This window comes from Gossypium hirsutum, chromosome D10 (genome assembly GCF_007990345.1).
Source record: "Gossypium hirsutum isolate 1008001.06 chromosome D10, Gossypium_hirsutum_v2.1, whole genome shotgun sequence".
Classification (NCBI taxonomy): domain Eukaryota; kingdom Viridiplantae; phylum Streptophyta; class Magnoliopsida; order Malvales; family Malvaceae; genus Gossypium; species Gossypium hirsutum.
Genome location: NC_053446.1, coordinates 64,036,823 through 64,055,362, shown reverse-complemented (window position 1 = coordinate 64,055,362; position 18,540 = coordinate 64,036,823). Strand labels below are relative to the sequence as shown.

General features: G+C 33.0%; 1 protein-coding gene across 1 annotated transcript; it reads right to left on the bottom strand.

Annotated features, from left to right (window-relative positions):
* Positions 1–1,266: 1,266 nt before the first annotated feature.
* On the bottom strand, positions 1,267–5,181 carry LOC107934378 (probable LRR receptor-like serine/threonine-protein kinase At3g47570). The gene is made up of 3 exons (XM_016866801.2): positions 2,406–5,181; positions 1,847–2,278; positions 1,267–1,591 (listed from the first exon to the last, which is right to left on the bottom strand). Exons 1-2 carry the CDS (start codon positions 5,173–5,175, stop codon positions 1,872–1,874), a joined length of 3,177 nt encoding a protein of 1,058 aa, XP_016722290.2. The 5' UTR covers positions 5,176–5,181; the 3' UTR covers positions 1,267–1,591; positions 1,847–1,871.
* Between the last annotated feature and the right edge of the window lie 13,359 nt (positions 5,182–18,540).

Here is an 18,540-nt window from a genome sequence, read left to right as displayed (position 1 = left end):
AATATACGAGAATCTAAAACTCTTTACATATAAATATGTTATCAAAGATTTAAAAAGATTTGAGTTAAATATTTACAAAAAGTAATCGAGTTTACACAAAATTGAGGGCTCATATATTAGACTGGAATGAGTTTAAGTAACAATGAATAACACCATACCATATCCATATATAAGTTCTTGATCACAAACACCCGTAACATAGGTGGATCTAAATTCATCAACACAAAAATTATTAATTGAAGATAATGATTTTATTTATTTAAGAAAGTTTGTTTTCATTTACTGTTTATTTATTAATTTAATTTTTTTTTAAAAATTGTAAAAAAGACAAAGAAATAAAAAGGAAGAGGAAACGGAAACGAATAGTAAAACAATAATAAAAAGGAAAATTTATTTTCTTCAGAAGGAACAAATTAAAAATTTAAAAAAATATGGTAACCTAAATTGACCTAACAATAAAATTAATAAATCTTGCTCCTCACAAATAAAAAAAAATCCTAAATTTACCAAATGAATAAAAATAATAAATTTTGGTCTAAAAGAAATAATAATACACTTGAAAAAAAACTCAAATAGATTAGAATTGAGATTAAATTAAGACAATGAAAAGATTCATTTATATTATAACTCATGATATAGTAATTTGATTATAATGAAAGTATTTTGATTATTTTAACTAAAATTATCTAACAATATCGTAAGCTTTTAATTGGGTTTATATTTTATTTTAATTAAAATTGTCGAAATATGATAAAGTTTGATTAGGAAAAGTACTGGAGAAAAAGAAAAAAAAAGTATAATCACGTTGACCGTGGGATCCGAACATCATAGCTTTTTAGTTCAAGTGAAACTTCTTTAGATTATTGTAGACAATAGTATATTTCAAGAGAGAACTGACATAACATGACATTTGGAACGAGGGTTAATCATATATAAATTCTGAAAATCAGAAGCTAACTGAAAATATGTCAACGTATCCCAACTTAGAAGATGGAAATTATTACTAGGAAATCTAGTTTTGTTGATGCTGAAAGACTGCGACAAATTCCGGTTGCTGGAAAGAAAGCATTGTAATGTCTTAAAATATTGAGTAAATTAATCTCTATATATTAAATTAAAGGACGATAGAATAATCAAATAATTTCAACACATAAAAATCAATTTTTAACAATAAAAATGAATAATTTTTTTAATAAAAAGACTAGTTTATTATAATATATAAAGATTAATTTACTCATTTTTTGAGTAAAATAGACAAAATGCAAATTAAAAATTTCTTGAATGTATTCCATTCTAATATTTTTAATATAGAAAAGATTATCAATTTCAGAAATATAAAGTTCCCATGAATAGCGATTGACTAACGTATTCAATGCCATGACTGACACAATAAGACGCAAAGTAAAAATCAATCTAGTAGCTTATGATGCAAAGACAAAAACGAAGTATTATACAAATTACACTGAAAATTATTGGTAGAAAACAGGAAAAAGAACTCCATTTTTCTTCTATTTTCTTGGAGAACATCAAGCAAGTTGTCGGACTTGAGCCGCTTTGATGTTGATCCACACAACACTTTAGATGCCTGCAACTAAAGAAACAAGGATTTATTTAAGCACATAGTAGGAATGTGGTGGGCTTTGAGTGGAAAAGAGAAAAAAAAAAGTGTAATTGGTAAAAAAAATTGACAGAGATGTATTTGTTAATTTAAAATTATTCACTTTTTAAATGTTTACACCGAACAGACCTATGAAAAAAAATATACTTTCCATCTTTCCACTTTATCAAAAAAAGCTTAATTAATAAAACAAATGAGTATTTTATTAAGATATGAAGCCATTATTACCTGCTGATTGAGTAGCATACAAAGTTCAAACACTACGACGTAACCGAGTTGGATGAAGAAGCTTGTCTCTAATCGAACAAAGCTTGGTAATAACATTACTCATGTCCATCCTCTCACTCGGTGATTCGGTAGAACAAGTAAGTCCTATTTCGAATATTGAATTCAAGCACTGAAGATGTATGTCATTTCCCAAGTTGTTTTCATTAAGAATGATGTCCGCCGCTGTTCCTCCTCTGACACTTTCTTGAAGAAGAATGGGATCTATAATTTCAACCACTCGATCGGGCAAAGCTGCTTTCACAAAGTTATGAAGACTTAAACCTTCTTTGAACCTTTCATTCGTTGGCCTTTTCCCTGTTAACATCTCTAACAAGAGGATGCCATAGCTATACACATCGCCATTGGTTGACAACTCGCTTCCCATGCCATATTCTATAATTAATTCGTCACAAAATACATATAAATAATTGTAGTGGATAACCTCTAAATATACAACAAGACTGCTCTTAGATTTTTTTTTTCTTTTAAATAATGAAAGAAATGAAAAAAGTGAACATACCAAGTGGAGCATAGCCGATTGTTCCTCTTACTCCAAGGGAGCTTGATCCGTTAGTAGAATAGTTTGGCCATTCTCGAGAAAGGATTTTTGCTAAGCCGAAGTCACTTATATGACCAACCATTTCCCCATCGAGTAAAACATTGCTTGGCTTGAGGTCACAATGAATGATTGGGGTCTCACAACGATGGTGCAGATATTCAAGTGCATGAGCAACATCTATGGCCACATTAAGTCTTTGAAAGAAGTTTAGGTTTCTCATCGTCTCTGATTTATTCATGCCAACAGATGGATGTAGCCAATCCTCCAAGCTTCCATTTTCCATGAACTCATAAACCAAGGCTTTAAAATCATTGCCTTTATAATCGATACCTGAAATGGCTGTTAATACCTTGACAAGATTACGATGTCGAATGTTCTTCAAAGCCTCGCATTCAACCAAGAAACTCCTGGAAGCTCTATGATTCAGAAGATTAAACACCTTTACTGCAATAACTGCTCCATTCGCTTCAAGAATTCCCTTGTATACAGATCCGAAACTTCCCAAACCAACCAAATTCTGAGGGGAGAATCCGTTAGTAGCCCTTAGGATGCTTTGGTATGATAACTGTAAAAGAGAATTTTCTACATGAGTTGTCGTTGGCTTCTGCTCTGTTTTCTTTCTAAACCAGATGATGAGGAAAATAGAGAATACTAAAGTCACTCCTAAAATCACAACAATTATTGTGATCTTCAATTTAAGGGATGTGTTTGCTGATGTTTTGGAGTTACATCTTGACAAATGTAACTCAGGGATGCCTCCACAAAGCTTACTATTTCCCTCAACAAATGTAGCACTTGCATTCTTAAATACTCCTTCACTTGGTACTACTCCCTCAAAATCATTGAAAGAGAGATTTAGATACTTTAATGCCCCAAATAGCACAAGAAATTTTGGAATTCCACCAGAAAGATTATTGTCAGATAAATCCAATGCCTCAAGACCTCTCAATGAACTCAAAGATGATGGAATTGGTCCTTCAAAAAAATTTCCTTCCAAGAACAACTTCTCTAGACTTACACAACTACCTAGGTTTTCTGGAAGCAAACCAGATAATCTATTTTGAGAAACATCCAATTCACCTAGACTTTTTAGTGTTTCTACTCCAACAGAAAGTTTACCAGTCAAATAGTTTGACGATAAATTTAGTACAATGGACAAGGATGGAAGTCCTAGTACTTCAGGGGGTATTGGTCCACTAAGATTGTTACTAGAAAGATCCATTTGAAGCAATTTTTTGCAATTACCTAGACCTGAAGGAATGCTGCCCTGAAGATTGTTAAAATTTAAATCAAGTTTGATTAACTCTGTTAAATTTCCAATAGAGTGGGGAATAGTCCTGGAGAGAATATTCATATAAGCTAAAAATAATTTTAGCTTTTGAAGCCTCCCAATATTAAAGGGAATGGGACCTGATAATTGATTTTTGAATACCACAAGCAGCTCCAAATTGATGAGATTTCCAATCCCCTCCGAGATTCTTCCCGATATTTTGTTATCATATATTCCTAATTGTAAAAGAGTTTTAGAAAAATTACTAATGCATTCAGGAAATTCCCCTCCAAAATTATTATCACTTATAAATAAAAATTCTAGACTGGTATTATTGACTAAACTGCAGAGAAAGTGCAAGTCACCTTCTCTCCCATGTCCCAAAAAATTTTGGCTTAGTTCAAGGTTAGACAGTTTATCTAGCTTTTCTAATGAAGGCACATTTCCATTGAACCTGTTTCCATTAAGTTCAAGTACATTAAGATATGTGGCATTGAATATTGAAATTGGAATTTGTCCCGAGATTTGGTTTTCCCCTACAGAAAAGTACTCAAGATGAGGCATATTGATTTCTAAATCAGAAAGAAGAGTACCTTGAATCTTGTTTGTACCAATATCAAAGCCTCTAATATTGGAGAGATTGAACATTGCGACAGGAACAATACCAGAAATCGCATTTCCGAATATGGTGAAAAATGAAAGATTTCTCAGTTGTCCAAAAGCTTCAGGTATAATCCCACTCAATGCATTATTCTGCAAACCAAATTTCACCAAGGATGACAAGTTCCCCAACGAAAGTGGGATACTCCCAATCAAACGATTGTGGTTAAAACCCAATACTTTCAGGTTTGACAAGAGACCCAGCAAAGATGGAATTTCTCCCGTTAGCTGGTTGTTTGTCATATCAACTAATATAAGCTTAGAACAAGCAGATAAATTAGAAGGAATTTCACCACTGATGGAGTTATTGACGAGGTATAAAACTTCCAGTCTTCTTAAACCACCGATTTCTTGAGGAATTTGGTTGTAGAAGCTGTTGCCTGCAAGATCCAACTCCCTGAGGAAGCTCAAGTTCCCAATGTAGGGTGACAATGATCCAGAGAGTTTGAGGATTCGAAGTTTCAGCTTGGTGACTCTTCGATGCTTGCGACCGCATGTAACACCGATCCATTGACAGAAGTGAATGGAGCTATTCCAGGACTCCATAATCTTGAGTGGATCACCAGTTATCTTGGCTTTGAACTGGAGTAAAGCTTGTCGATCAGTGTCATTTCCTCTAACTACAGGACTTGCTGTTGCTAAACTAAGCAAGTTAAGACCCTGCAAGTTGAAGAATGAGAGAAGAGTCAAAAGGAAGAAAGAGCTAGACGCTTGAAAATGGTTTTTTGATGGCTCCATCAACATAAAACAAGTTGGTAATTGATAAGATGGATTTGTAAATGAGGGTGCGTGGCTCATCATGAAGAACCAGAGTGCAATATGTAGTTTTAGAATGATGATATTATCGTATTGTATCTACGGTCATGTGGTTATGATTTCCATGGGCCAGCTTTAGTTAAATGCGCATTTCATATATATATTTTCGTTTACCCTTTTCATATATATATTATTTTACTATATACTATTGTTTAAGGTTATTTATCATATATTAGTTTTTTTTTTAAATTATCTCCTCGTGTATTAGTTTCTTTTAAGTTATAATGCATTATAATCAGTTTTATAGAGTTGCTAAGTATTTTTTATTTTAGTTTTATTATGTATTATTGTTTTGGAATTTTTTCGTTACTTATATATATTTTATGTAAAATTGATATGATTTGTTTATTTTCTTGATATCTTTATTTTATAATATATTTTTTTTATTTTCACTCTTTATGTACCTTTATATTTCTAAATGAAAATATTTTATATGACACTACTTTATATATATATATATACCTATATAATTTATTTCCTTAGGAAACTTACTTTACATATTTTTTTACTTTTTTACGTATCTTATTATATGTATATATTATTATTAATTTTTTTAATTTTGCATATACCACTTATCTAAATTAATATGTATATAGTACTTTGTACATTATATATTTCCTATACAATACTATTGATTTATGTAGTGTTTATTTTAAAAATATATATATATTTTGAATCAATTCTCAAACTCATGTATATTGTTTATTTTAAAACTTTTGGTACTTATATTTTATAATTTTTTTAGTATATCTTTAAAAAAAATTGATTAGTAATTCATTTAATTTTTGAATGTTGTCTGATCGAGATTATTGTTGCTATTCTTGTTTGAATTTATCCATTGCTTGTTTATATTATTTGATGATTTATCGTTCACTAGCATGTATCGTAATTTATGAATTATCATTTTGAATTATGCACTACCATTCAATCGCATTACATTTGTTTAGAAAAATATCGAAATCGTTTTGCACATAAATGTTCAAAATACTTGGTAGTGAAGATTCTCGAGAGGATTGTGCCCTAACTTACTAGGCTTCAATCCTCCTTGTAATCACTGAATTTTGTCCAGGAATAACTTTCGTTTTTTTAAAAAAAAAAATTTAATTTTTTTGCATTTTGACCCTAAAATTTTCTAAAATTTCATTTTGATCCCTAAACTTTCTCAAAATTATACTTCAACCCCTAAACTTTTTTAAATTACATTTTGACCCCTAAATGTTCTCCAAATTATATTTTAACCTCTAAACTTTATAAAATTACACTTTTGCCCCAAAAATTTTGCTGCATTTACGATTTGGTCCCTGTGGCAGCAATCAGCCCAACTTGCGCCTGCAACGGCGGCGGCCGGCCTACCTCTCCCTAGCCACCTGCAACCTGCAAAAAAGAAGAAGAAAAATCAGTTTAAAAGGGGTTTTAAACCCCCCAAAAAAGGAGCCAGGCAAGGAAGCAAAAAGAAACAAACAACAAAATTTTTGAGAGAAAAATCAAGCAAAAACAGCAGCCTCATCGCCACCGTGCGTCGTCAAACCGCCACCATCGTTATACTCCCATCTACTACCACCAAAGAAAGCAAATCAAGCAAAAAAAAATCATCAAAGAAAAATACCCACGAAAAAAAAAAAGGAGCAAGCAAAGAAGAAAAGAGGGAGAAAAGGAGAGCTCCACCGCACGTCGCCGTCGTCGGCCGATGCACTGCAGGCGGAGGAAGCACCGGCAGCAGCAGAGAAATCGGCGGGGGGGCTGATCGGGGAGGAAGAAAGAAAGTAAGAAAGAAAAAAGAAGAAAAAGAGAGAAAGAAGAAAGAAGAAGAAGAAGAAAGAAAAAGGAGGAAAAAATTAAAAAAAAATAATATTTTTTCAACAGTCGGGTCAAACCGACACGACCCGTACCGGCCGACCCGACTGACGACCCGACCCGACAGCTTCAGGCCCTAAAAAAAAAAAGGCAAAGCCCCCCCAAAAAAAACAAAACAAAACAAAAAAGAAATCAGGTCTTTTTTGGGCAGCCCAGCAGGCCCATTTGCGCAGCAGCCCAGAAGGCCCCAGACCCACCAGCAGTACCAGCGGGCCCGGCCCGTACGCACTAGCCCAGCAGGTCCAAAAGAAGCAGGCCAGAAAAAAAAAGAGAAGAAAAAAAGGGAAGAAAAAAAGAGAAAAAAGAAAAAAAGGAAAAAGGAAAAAAAGGTTCAATTTGTGGGACCCGTTCGATGAAACTCGTGTTTCGAGATCTTTTCGGTAATTTCGTTTTTTAATTTTAATTTAATGCTCGTATTTTTTTCGTTTTAATATTATTAGTATTTTGTGCATTTTTATATTTTTGTATTTATATTTTTAATTTTTAATTCAATTCAATTTTAATTTTATTTTATTTTAAATACTTTTAATAAATAAGGCAACGAATCGATTTAACATAAACTCGTTGATTTCATCGCTATGTTGGATGAATATCACCGGTTCGCGTTAAAATCGATACGCCATTTTAAAAATTGAAAATATTCAAAAAAATCTCATGATTTCAAAAAATTTCTATCTTTCAAAATTTTTCGTGTCTTCAAAAAATAGTCTTGTTTTCAAAAATAAGGCAACGAATCGATTTGACACTAATTTGTTGATTTCATTGCTATGTTGAGTGAATATCATTGGTTCGTGTTAAATACGATACTTGCTTAATAAAAAAATCGAAAAGTTTGTGTAAAAAAAAATTCCCGTGTTTCAAAAATTTTTGTGTTTTAAAAAATTCTCGTGTTTTCAAAAATTTCAGTGTTTCAAAAATTCCCTTGTTTTAAAAATTTCTGTGTTTTCAAAAATTTTCGTATTTTCAAAAAAAAATTTGTGTTTCAAAAATTCACGTGTTTTCAAAAATTTCGATGTTTCAAAAATCTTCGTGTTTTCAAAAATTCCGGTGATTCAAAATTTTCGTGTTTTCTAAAAATTTCTGTGTTTCAAAAAATTTCGTTTTTTCACAAATTTCCGTGTTTTCAATGACTCTAATGTTTCACAAATTGTCATGTTTTTTTTAAATTGTGTTTTGAAAAATTCTCGTGTTTCAAAAATTGTCGTGTTTTAAAAAAAATTCGTGTTTCTAAAATTTTCGTGTTCTAAAATTTCGTTTTTTAAAAAACAAAAAAAAATTGTGCTTCAAAATTCTCGTGTTTTAAAAAAAATTCCATATTTCAATCGGATTACGATTAAATATTAAATTGAACTTGCATTTTGAAAATTAAAACAACATGCGTTTAACGAGATACCAATTTTGGGCGTCGCGAGGGTGCTAATACCTTCCTTGCGCTAACCGACTCCCGAACTCTAATTTTCTCTGGATTTTCACGCAGACCTAAAATTACCTCTTTTTAGGAAAGTTTAAAAATAAATTTTTCTTTTAAAAAAGAGAATTTATTAGGTGTTCGATCACACCTAGAAAAAAAATCGATGGCGACTCCTTTTTCAAATAAAATCGAGATTCTGTTTTCAAACTTTCAATAGTTACTTCGTCTAGCGCTCATGCCCAAAATTCTAGGTCGCTACACTCCTTGTTGAATTTAAATAACCGAATATCCCTTCTTCAATTTAAACATAGAAACTCCAAAATTAAAGGTTATCTCGGGAATTCGATACGTCGTGTCCTAACGCATTGGACATGACATGTTGTTTTCTCGAGACGAGAATTTTTTTAAATAAAAATAAAGGCAATATTTTCGATATTTAGGAATTTTTGTGAAATTGAACCCTAACTTACTGGGTTTTGATTTTTCATTTGACCCAAATAATCAGATATCCTTCTCAAAATGCATAGGTTTTAAAAAAGTCAAAAGATAAACTTAATTTTGAAGATTAAGAATGTTGCATCCTAACTTAACTGGGTGTGACATTTTATTTCTTTGAAATAAGAGTGTCTTATCATTTAATTCAATTTATTCAAGTTAAAAGGATCGTATTTTAAAATCTTTTCGAATTTTCAACACTAAGACATCAAACAATCGATTCGGTACCAATTTTGGGCGTTACGAGGGTGCTAACCCTTTCTCATGCGTAACCGACTCCCGAACCTATTTTTTCAAAATTCGTAGACCTAAAATTGTTTTCAAGGTGATCCGATCACACCTCAATAAAAGATCGGTGACGACTCCAATTTTCGTTTTTAAAGTCGACAACTAAATTTTTGTTTTTCTAAAAAGGTGGTTTCAACAATTATCGTATTCTATCTACTATCATGTGGCTACTTTTCTATGTGCCTGCTTTAGTTGAAGGCGTCTACTTGGGGTTGGTTTTTATGGTCAATATTTTTTGTCACAACTAAGTCATACTACCATACTATGTTTTTTTTCAGCTGACATCAATCAACATTAGGATTGTGAATGTAATGGATCATAACAGCAGGTATGCTATGCCAAAACTTAGGCCATTTTCCTCTTTTCGCCGTTCAATAGACACTGCCTTTTAGCTGTTAATACCATTAACCCAGAATACTTCTCCAAACTCACCTGGATTTAGCATCCCTGTCTAAGCTTAGTTTCTGATGTGCAGGATCCATTGAATGGCAATCACAGAGCATACTTCTAAACTCACGGGAGATTTTTTTTCATTGATATTCCCTTATCAGAGAGGAAGAGAAATAGAGAGGTTTAGAAAGACATGATTTTCAAAAGACACTGATATTTTTTTATTTCTACCAAACTCCTTTTTACAACTGAGAACTTAAGTCCCTTATATAGGGGATAAAAGCTAAACGAGCAGATAAGAGGGAATCTGCTTTTACAAAGTGAAAGATAATTATTCATATAAAACAGACTACTTTATGCTTTTTTAGTCAGTGTCATAATCTGTACTGGCATCAGAGGTGAGATTTAACTCTTCAACGACTAAGCTGTGCAGTTTTATATTTGAGGGATAGATCCATTTACATGCATACCAATTCTTTTAAGTCCTTCAAAAATTACTTACATGCATAAGTTGGCAGGGGCAAATTTAAGAGGGAGTATTCTATAAAGTCCCCAATGATAAAATTATAAATCATATAAAAATATATAGTTAAATTACAAATTAATATATAGTTAAATTGCACTTTACCCCTTAAAATGAAAAAAATTCTATTAAGTCCCTTAAAAAATAATATAACCATAAATTAATAGATGATAAAATTATATTATCATCACTCAAAAATTTATAATTCAGTTTACTTCCCCTAATTTTTTGAATTTAATCTTTAAAATCATATAAAAATATAAGAAAGGGTGTTTTTATACGGTTGCATTGTAAATAGATCCCTCTATCCTTAAATCTATTTTAATTTTGGTAACAAGGTTCTTTGGGGTGATTTTTGGATGAATCCCCCATAAAGAAAGCCATTGCCCCATTGAATAAGCTAGACGATATACATCAAACGTTAGAAATGGATTTATCCATAGGAAATTATGGTTATTCAATGCTGAACGTTTGTTAAGCAACTAATTGGTGCAATTTGCCACCACTTTCTACACTTCACATTAATTTCATGTAGAAAAAAAAATGAAGGATACCTCTGAGTAGGGTCCCAATTGTGGAGCCACCATTCACTATTGTTCTTTAAATTTCCAACGTCTAAACAAAGTTAAGTTCCCTTTCATTTCTTTCTGGAACAAAAATGGAAAATATAATTTTCTATTTCCAAAGTCATATATATGATAGCTGATGGATAACCAGATTTGTTGCTTCTTTCTAGTTCTTGGGTCAATGCCCTTGAAGAACTGCCATTTCTGGAGCAATGAGTAAAGCATAAGCTTATGAAATTTCGTTTCTCTGGGACTGGCCATCAAACATATGATGCTCTAATTTTGTCGAAAACTTAGTAATATATGATATTTGATTGTATGTATGTGTGTATTTAGGGTGATTATTAGATACGAATTTATGTTTGAAATGAGTATGCTTAGAGTGTAAATGAGATATTTATGCTCGTAAGCTATTCGGGTTTGAGCTAAAAGAACACAGATTCGACACAATTATTATTGAGTCAAGCTTAAACTCAAGCAACTTAGCTATTGAGTGACTTGATTTTTTGTGTCTTAATGTTTGAATAGTTTCAGAACTTAGAACAAGTCTAGTCAAACGAGTTTGTTATGGTTCAATCTTTATTTTTAATTTTAGAAATTAATTCTAATTTAGCTCAATCCGAATTTTGAGTCAACCTCAGAGATGAATCTAAAGGGGGCTTAGAGGGGCCTCGACTCCCCTAAAATGAAAAATTGCTATTTAGGCCCTTTAAAAAATTTTAAAATTTTATATTAGTAAAGATAAATTTGCACTTTGTCCCCTCTAAAATTATAAAAATATTATTTAATCTTTTAAAAGTTATAAAGATATAGACCGTTAAAAATTAAAATTTCATTTCAACCCCTCTAAATTCTTTTTTTGGCTTCGCGGTTGGTCAAGCTTGAGCTAAGCTATTCCAGAACACTCTGTGCCACAGATGCAAAGTGTAATGCTCCAAAGTTTTTATTTGTAATTTGTGAAATTTTGTTATGTGATAAATACCAGCTTCAATGGTTAAGGGCCTTGTTTATGTGTTAGAGGTTTTTGGTTCAAATTTTTGTGGAGGCAAGTGGGGTTATTTTGTTTTTGTTAATGACTTCGTGGGATGTTCAGCTTGTGGAGTTTGGGTTGTAATTGAACACTCAATAAAAAAGGAAGAGAAAAGAATATGACGATTAGGGGGTCTTCTGTGGGATTGATATGTGATCAAATAATCTATAAAACATAGAATATGATCATTTATTAGTATACTTCTATTATATGTATGTGTATTTGTGATAACATATGATAAGTTAATCTTGTAATAGGCTATCTGTTATGGCATGCGTGTATAACTATAGCATGCATGATTTTTGTTATGATTATATCTGTTGAATATTGGCAATATCCCACATTAGGAAAAGATAGAAATGGAGGGGGTTTGGTTTGTTATATATAGAACCCCTCCCCCTTTGGTTGTATCATCCCAAAATCTTCTCCTTTGTAATATTTCTAGAGGAAATATTAATTTGGTAGTGTCCGAGGACGTAAGCTAAATTGGCCGAACCTCGTTAAAACTCTGGTATTTTATTTCTTATTTGTTTGCTTTTATTTAATAGCTTTATGTTGGTTATATTTATTTAGTTATTATTGTTATAAATATTTAACTGAGTTCTGTCTAGTTGTTGGGTTTTAAGCGGAACCATTGTGACCCCTCCAATTTAACTGGGAATTTTCTTAGTATAATTGTTGGCATGATAATTATCTAAATATTTCTGATAATATTGTTATAATATTATCGTCACTTCCGCAACAATTGGTATCCGAGCCAAGGTTTTGTAGTATGCTCTGTGTTTGCAGCTTAGTCTGATCTTACACATCAGAAACATTTCCTAAAGCTTGTGGGTATTCTGCATTTGGTGGCTATTAAGTAGAAGCTATGGCAAAAATGACAGAAGAAAAACCATCCATATCAACAACTTCCACTTCGTACATTTTGCCGAGGATTGGAACTGCAAATACGAGATTTGTAGTGAAAATTTTTGATGGAACAGGTCACTTCGGCATGTGGCAAAGTGAGCTTCTAGATGCCCTCTTTCAACAGGGTCTAGATATTGCCATTGAGGAAGAAAAACCAGAAGGGGTTGATGATAAAGAATGGAAGACCATCAACCGATTGGCATGTGGTACAATTCGATCATGTCTTTCCAGAGAGCAAAAGTATACATTCAGTAAAGAGACTTCTGTAAGTAAATTGTGGAAAGCATTGGAGGAGAAATTCTTGAAGAAGAACAGTCAAAATAAGTTGCATATGAAGAAAAGACTGTTTCGTTTCAATTATGTTCCTGGTACCACGATGAACGAGCACATTACCAATTTTAATCAGCTGGTGGCTGATTTGTTGAATTTGGATGTGACTTTTGAAGACGAAGACTTGGCGTTAATGTTGTTGGGATCACTTCCTGAGGAGTTTGAGTACCTTGAAACTACTCTACTTCATGGAAAATCGGAAGTAACTTTCAATGAAGTAACTGCTGCATTGTATAGCTATGAACTACGCCGAAAGGATAAGTTGAAAGGTTCAGGTGAAGCAGCAGTGGAAGCATTGGTAACAAGAGGTCGTCAGCAAAGTCAGTCTAAGGGGAAGAGAAGAAAGTCCAAAGGTCGAGCTGTTGCTAAAGATGAATGTTCTTTTTGCAAAGAAAAAGGACATTGGAAGAAAGATTGTCCAAAATTAAAGAAAAAAGGGAAGACTCCGCAAGATGCAAATGTTGCAGAATGCAATAGTGAAGCAGAGTCAGACTTTTCTCTTAGTATGACATCTTCAACATTATATGCAGATGAGTGGATCATGGATTCTGGTTGTTCCTATCATATGTGTCCCATTCGGGAATGGTTCTTTGAATTTCAAAAACTAGATGAAGGGGTTGTTTACATGGGTAATGATAACACATGTAAAATAGCCGGGATAGGTTCAATTAAACTGAGGAGTCATGATGGATCTACTAGAATTTTGCGGGATGTACGATATGTCCCAAAGTTGAAGAAGAATCTCATCTCTTTGGGGTCGTTAGAATCTAAAGGCCTAGTTGTGACAATACGAGATGGAGTTCTTAAAGCAACTTCAGGAGCATTGGTGATGTTGAAAGGCATAAGAAAGAACAATCTGTATTACTACCAAGGTAGTACAGTGGTAGGGACAACAGCAGCAGCAATTACGAGTACCAAGAAGGACGCTGAGGCAACACAGCTGTGGCATATGCGTTTGGGCCATGCTGGTGAAAAATCCTTGCAAACTCTAGCCAAGCAAGGATTATTGAAAGGTACAAAGACTTGCAAACTTGAATTTTGCGAGCATTGTGTTCTGGGAAAACAACGAAGGGTGAAATTTGGCACTGGGATTCACAATACTAAAGGTATTCTGGATTATGTGCATTCTGATGTATGGGGACCGTCCAAGACTCCATCACTTGGAGGAAGACGTTATTTTGTCACCTTTATTGATGATTTTTCCAGACGAGTTTGGGTGTTTCCTATGAAGAACAAAGATGAGGTGCTTGAAGTTTTCCTTAAGTGGAAAACTAAAGTTGAAAATCAGACAGGAAGGAAGATTAAGGTTCTCCGATCAGACAACGGTGGAGAATATAAAAGCGATCCTTTCCTGAAGATATGCCAAGATTATGGCATAGTAAGGCACTTCACCGTAGGTGGAACACCGCAACAGAATGGGGTGGCAGAGCGTATGAATCGAACGCTTGTGGAGAAAGTTCGATGTATGTTATCTAATGCTGGATTAGATAGAAAGTTTTGGACTGAGGCTGTGACGTACGCTCAACATCTCATCAATCATTTGCCATCATCTGCTATAAATGGCAAGACTCCTTTGGAGAAATGGTATGGAAAACCTACTACTGATTATGACACCTTGCGCATTTTTGGTTCTATTGCATATTATCATGTGAAAGAATCAAAGTTAGATCCAAGAGCAAAGAAGGCTCTATTCATGGGCTTCAATGCTGGTGTTAAGGGATATCCTTTGTGGTGTCTAGAGGCAAAGAAGACGATAATCAGTAGGGATGTTACCTTTCATGAATCTGCCATGTTGAATAAGGTAAATCCAGAAGGAGTGAGTAGTACTTCGCAGCAGGTGGAGTGTACTCCGCAGCAGGTGGAGTTTGAGCAGAGTGTGGTAATTCCAGCAAAAGGTACCACTAGTGATTCTTCATTGGCAGATGCAGAGTCAGATGAGGAAGATGTTTCTACCCAAGAACCTCAACAGCAATCAGAGCCAATTGCAGTCAGAAGGCAGAGACGAGAAATTCAGAAACCTGCTCGTTTCACTGACATGGTAGCTTATGCACTTCCAGTTGTTGATAATATTCCATCCACTTACACCGAAGCCATTCAGAGTTTAGAGAATAATAGATGGTTAGGTGCAATGGAAGAGGAAATGCAATCTCTAGAGAAAAACAAGACGTGGAAGTTGGCACAACTACCAAAAGGGAAGAAGGCGATTGGTTGCAAATTTGAAGACACTATTGAAGTTTGTGTTATGAGAAGATGTTCGAAGATGTGGAATATCGCCAAGGTGGAGATTTGTTGAATATTGGCAATATCCCACATTAGGAAAAGATAGAAATGGAGGGGGTTTGGTTTGTTATATATAGAACCCCTCCCCCTTTGGTTGTATCATCCCAAAATCTTCTCCTTTGTAATATTTCTAGAGGAAATATTAATTTGGTAGTGTCCGAAGACGTAAGCTAAATTGGCCGAACCTCGTTAAAACTTTGGTATTTTATTTCTTATTTGTTTGCTTTTATTTAATAGCTTTATGTTGGTTATATTTATTTAGTTATTATTGCTATAAATATTTAAGTGAGTTCTGTCTAGTTGTTGGGTTTAAGCGGGACCATTGTGACCCCTCCAATTTAACTGGGAATTTTCTTAGTATAATTGTTGGCATGATAATTATCTAAATATTTCTGATAATATTGTTATTAATATTATCGTCGCTTCCGCAACAATATCTACATTGGGGACGAGTTATATTATGTGAAGGAAGTGTTTTTATGAGAGGCGATATCTCGCCTATTATACTGGTAGCACAGCTGTAAATATTCTGAAAAGTGTCTTAATGATACTAAGTGGTGTGTAAGGTAGGATGGGTGTTTCATATCCCATATGGTGTGTTGGGATGGTCGGAGATAGTGTATAGCGGATGGGGGTAGGAAAGCATGCCTGTATCTATTCTGCTCTGATATGATTTTGTTTCTGTAAAATCTATCTTATATAAATTAATTGTTACGTTATTTGTTAACATTGAGTTTCGAAAACTCATATTCTGTTTGATGGATATTTTCAGGTAATCCTCAAGCTTAGGAGAGTCGGTGTGACGGGAGCTCGGTTTATTAAAGTTTTGAGTTCATTTTAAATACTTTTAATTTGAGATTTAAAGTGTTTTGCAAATTTTGGACTATTTTGAGTTTTGGAATTTATTTTCCGTTTTCCATATAATATTATTTAAACATTTTATTGACAATGATTGTTTTCTGCAAAAAAATGGGCTTCAAATAACAAACCGTGTTTAAAAAAAAACTACTTTCTAAGTGTTTCAGTTGCAAAATCATAAGGTTTAGAAAATATAAACAAACATTGTTTTCAATAAAATATTTAGATAAGATATATTTTCGAATAATCCGAGATTTTAAGAGTTTGCGACGATTTTCAAGATACATGAAAACCAAATTTTCAATCATTATACGTAACAACTCCAGATTTGGCCATAACGTCTAGGCCGGGTTCGGAGGTGTTACACAAAGAACTAGGCTTGGTTCATGTTATCAATGCAATAACAAGAATTGTGACTTTCATCATCATGAAAATTGTGGGGTGGCCAAGCCTATCGCCACCCATTCATTCTTCAAAAACAGCAACTTCAAGCTCAAAGAGAAAGGGAAACGAGGCAAAACTTGTAAAGCATGTGGCAAAGATGTTTAAGGTTTTGTGTATAAATCCACGGAAACATATTTGCATCCTTGTTATTTGATGCTCTTGATGCGTCGTGAACTAACTAAAAATTTTACTAAGGCAAGTGCACCTATATCAATTAATAGTATAGTTACGGTGAGCAAATATATTGTTCCCACGAAGACCACAAGTACTAGTAATTACCGTCTTTCTATTATTTAATCAAATAATTCAAGTGATTGATTAAAAACTAAAAATAACTAATTTAATTACTAACGAACATGACAAAAAAAAAACTAATCAGGAAAATAAACAATTAACAACCAAGAAGCGAAACAAAACATAGGAAAGAATCCACCTAGATTTCATTTGTTACTATATATCAATCTAAATTATGCAATTTCTTTACTTAGTAACTTAATCCGTTGAAATCTCTAAATTATACAAATATTTCTTTCAAGCATAAAAGCAATTGACTTTAAGTTGATTAATTGAATTTTTTTTCTAACTAAAACCCCTATTATTGCATTAACTCGTGTTATGGATTCTTCTATTAGATTTTACTCTAATTCAGTAGATTTATATTGTCTTATTTCTAGGATTGCATGTAACTCCACTCAATTACGTAAGATCTACGCGCAAACAGGGTTTATTCAACTTCCGATTTAAGCACATCAAACATGGATTAATAGTTTAGAAATACTAAACTAAGAATTAAGCACACATAATTGAGAATAATAAAGTAAGTATTTATTTCGAAAAATAAAAATCAGACGACATAATCTATTATAGGGTTCATGTCCCTAGGTATTTAGAAAATTAGTTCATACTTAAAAAAGTCCAAGATACAGTATATCCGAAAGAAATAAAGAAACTCATGATGATTTCCCTAGAAATCAATTGAGAATCTTCAATCTTGACAAATGGATTAGTAATTATCAAAGAAGAAAATAGCGAAAGTTCAAATGGGAGAAAGGAAAATGAAGGGTCATTGATGTAGCATGCTTTGGATCTCATAGTCCAAGCTGTTTTAGGGGGTGTTGTTTCTTCATTATTGCTTGATTGTTAGACTATTCTCTCTATTGCAAATAATTGGATGCTGGTCAGTGTTTGATTTTTATTTTTGTGGTAAATTTTTATGGATTTCAAGTTGATTAGTTCCTGTGTTTGTAAACCCGTTCTCCCTTCCCCATTATAATATAATTGTTGACTTGTATACAAAAATTATTTTAATGTCAAAACAAGCAATGAGTGGAATGATAAGAACTTAAATGTAATCTCTAAACTTCTTAGTGCTCCATCATAGCTTTCTTGTGTTTATATTATTGTAGATCAATAGTATATTTCAAGAGAAAACAAACATAACAAAACACTTGGAATGAGGCTTAGTCACGTATAAATTCATAACGTCAAAAGCCAACTAGTTTATTCTTGTTTGAAAAGCTATTGACGTCAATATATCTAACATTCAATCATCAGTACAGTAGATCAGAATCCATTGGTGAGTAGAACAATATATTTTAGGTCCCAGTTAATCCGACGGTTTCAGAGATCGAAGAAGAAATCTTTTTAAATTTTGGCTTGTAAATTCATGTTGTTCGAGAGAAAAAGAAAGAGACCTTTCGATTGGTATAGGTGGTGCAAACAGAGAGGGCCATACAACAACGATTTTAACAGTCTAATGACTTCAATGAAAACTTTTGAATAGTTTAGTTACCATCTTGTAACTTGCAATTTAACTCCTAATACAAAAGCCTCTATGATATTTTTAATGTCAAAAAATTGGAAAAAAATAAAGATTTCTTAGATTTTTGAATTTACGCAACAAGTATATTGTTCCCACCATGCAAATTAAGGATTTCTTGAATGTACGCATGTAACTTTTTTAATAGAGAAA

Excerpts from the sequence above, each read along its gene's own strand:
- LOC107934378 (XM_016866801.2), bottom strand. The coding sequence starts at position 5,175 with ATGATGAGCCACGCACCCTCATTTACAAATCCATCTTATCAATTACCA. Across the intron at positions 2,279-2,405 it reads AATCGGCTATGCTCCACTTG|AATATGGCATGGGAAGCGAG; the intron begins GTATGTTCACTT and ends AATTAATTATAG.